Source organism: Bison bison, unplaced genomic scaffold (genome assembly GCF_000754665.1).
Source record: "Bison bison bison isolate TAMUID 2011002044 unplaced genomic scaffold, Bison_UMD1.0 scf7180017864148, whole genome shotgun sequence".
In the NCBI taxonomy this organism is placed as follows: Eukaryota; Metazoa; Chordata; class Mammalia; order Artiodactyla; family Bovidae; genus Bison; species Bison bison.
The window spans coordinates 7,478,233-7,479,747 of record NW_011494720.1 but is presented as its reverse complement, the minus strand read 5'-3'; the positions used below and the strand labels follow the sequence as shown (position 1 = coordinate 7,479,747).

The following is a 1,515-nucleotide window of genomic DNA, read 5'->3' as shown; positions in this document are numbered from 1 at the left end:
GCCCAGGACAGGATATAGATGGCCGAGAGACAGACCTCGAGGGCGATGAAGCTTTGCACTGCGTTGGTTCGGTCCAGGCAGTCGAGACAGTTCATCCGCAAAGTGCCTTTCTGAAAACTTAGGAAACCAATGGATACAAGTTACAAGTTGTGTTGGAAGAAGCCTGTGGGATTGCAGGCCCCCAAGGAAACTCATCAAGAGAGAACCCCTCACCTCCTGCCTGGTAGCCCACCGCCACCTAGAGCCCACCCCTGCAGCCCAGAGTCACCAGCACGATGCAGACGAGCGGATCCTAAGCTGCCTGTCTGGCTCTGTCTTTCCCACGGAAACCCCAGTGGAGGTTTCCCCAATAGGACATGTCACAGGTCTGCCCACCGGCTAAAGCAGGAGCAGCGAGGCTTGGGGGTGCGTTCCCAGGAGTCGCCTGCCTCTTGGCCAGCCCATCCATCCGGCAGGAGGACAGGACATGAGTGAGACTCACCGTGGACTTACATTCTCGCCCCTGGTGAACACGTCAAAGTCATCCCAGTGCAGCTTCAAGTGGGGCCGCAGGAGGTTCTCCAATTTCTCGAGCTTCCCACCTTTGGCAAACTGATGGAAGTCAAAGTTGATCATAGGCGTGTCGCCGGCGTGGCAGGAAGCCCAGAGCAGCTTCTGAAAGGGGATGGGAGAGGGTGGCGGGGCATCTGGCCGCTTAACCGCATCACTCAGCAGGGCCCAGGGGCTTGGCCTGAAGGGTTACGGTGGACCAGGCGGTTTACCAGCCCTGATCCGGAAAGGGGCAGCACAGAACACGACCCTGGGGACGAAACCACAAAGCGCGTCTCGCCTGCAGAAGGGCCGGAGGTCCGCCTCGGGCGGAAGACAGCCAGACTGTGGCTCTGTGGCTCTGTGACTCTGCCCCGTGGCTCCTTGGGGCAGCCCTGGGCCCGGCAGGGACATCACCTCCCACAGGGCTCTCCGGAGGGCGCCTGCGGGGAAGGACGGCTCTGTTCTGCAGGCCCCGCAGTGCTCAGTGTCCCAGGACCCGGGGCAGTGAAGCAGGTTGCGGAGCTCATAATCCAGCTCCTGTTGCCCTGGTAACCAGTCCCATCCCTACAAGCCAAGCCTCCAGGAGGGTCCTCCAGGAGGACCTGCGGGGGGGGAGGTCCGGCCCAATGAAACCCTGGGGGAGACGGGGGCTCAGGGCCTCCCGGGGCTTAGATCCAGCAGGTGAGCCAGACTGAAGGCAGGGCCGAGATGGAGAAGCACGCAGGTGGGTGCTGGGCAGAGGTCTGGCCTCCACACCGGGTACCCCAGCACTCTCACCAGGTAGCCCTGGGGGCCAAGGATGACGCGCTGCCATCCCAGAGTGTGGCTTCAGGTCAGGCTTGTCCACCATGTGCCCAGCCAGAGTCTAGTGACTTAAAGGGCTAGAAGGGCTTCGGGCTGTCTAGTCCCTATGACTGAGTGCCTGACCCCCACGGGCTAGATGCAAATCAACACACAAGCACCGACATTAAGAAGGTCTCGTTC

General features: G+C 61.3%; 1 protein-coding gene across 1 annotated transcript in view; it reads right to left on the bottom strand.

Annotated features, from left to right (window-relative positions):
- The window catches only part of SYNJ2 (synaptojanin 2), a 113,760-nt gene that overhangs the window by 36,583 nt on the left and 75,662 nt on the right, over nucleotides 1-1,515 (bottom strand). The window contains 2 exon segments of the mRNA XM_010840875.1: nucleotides 36-117; nucleotides 482-654. Coding sequence (XP_010839177.1) covers nucleotides 36-117; nucleotides 482-654 — 255 coding nt within the window.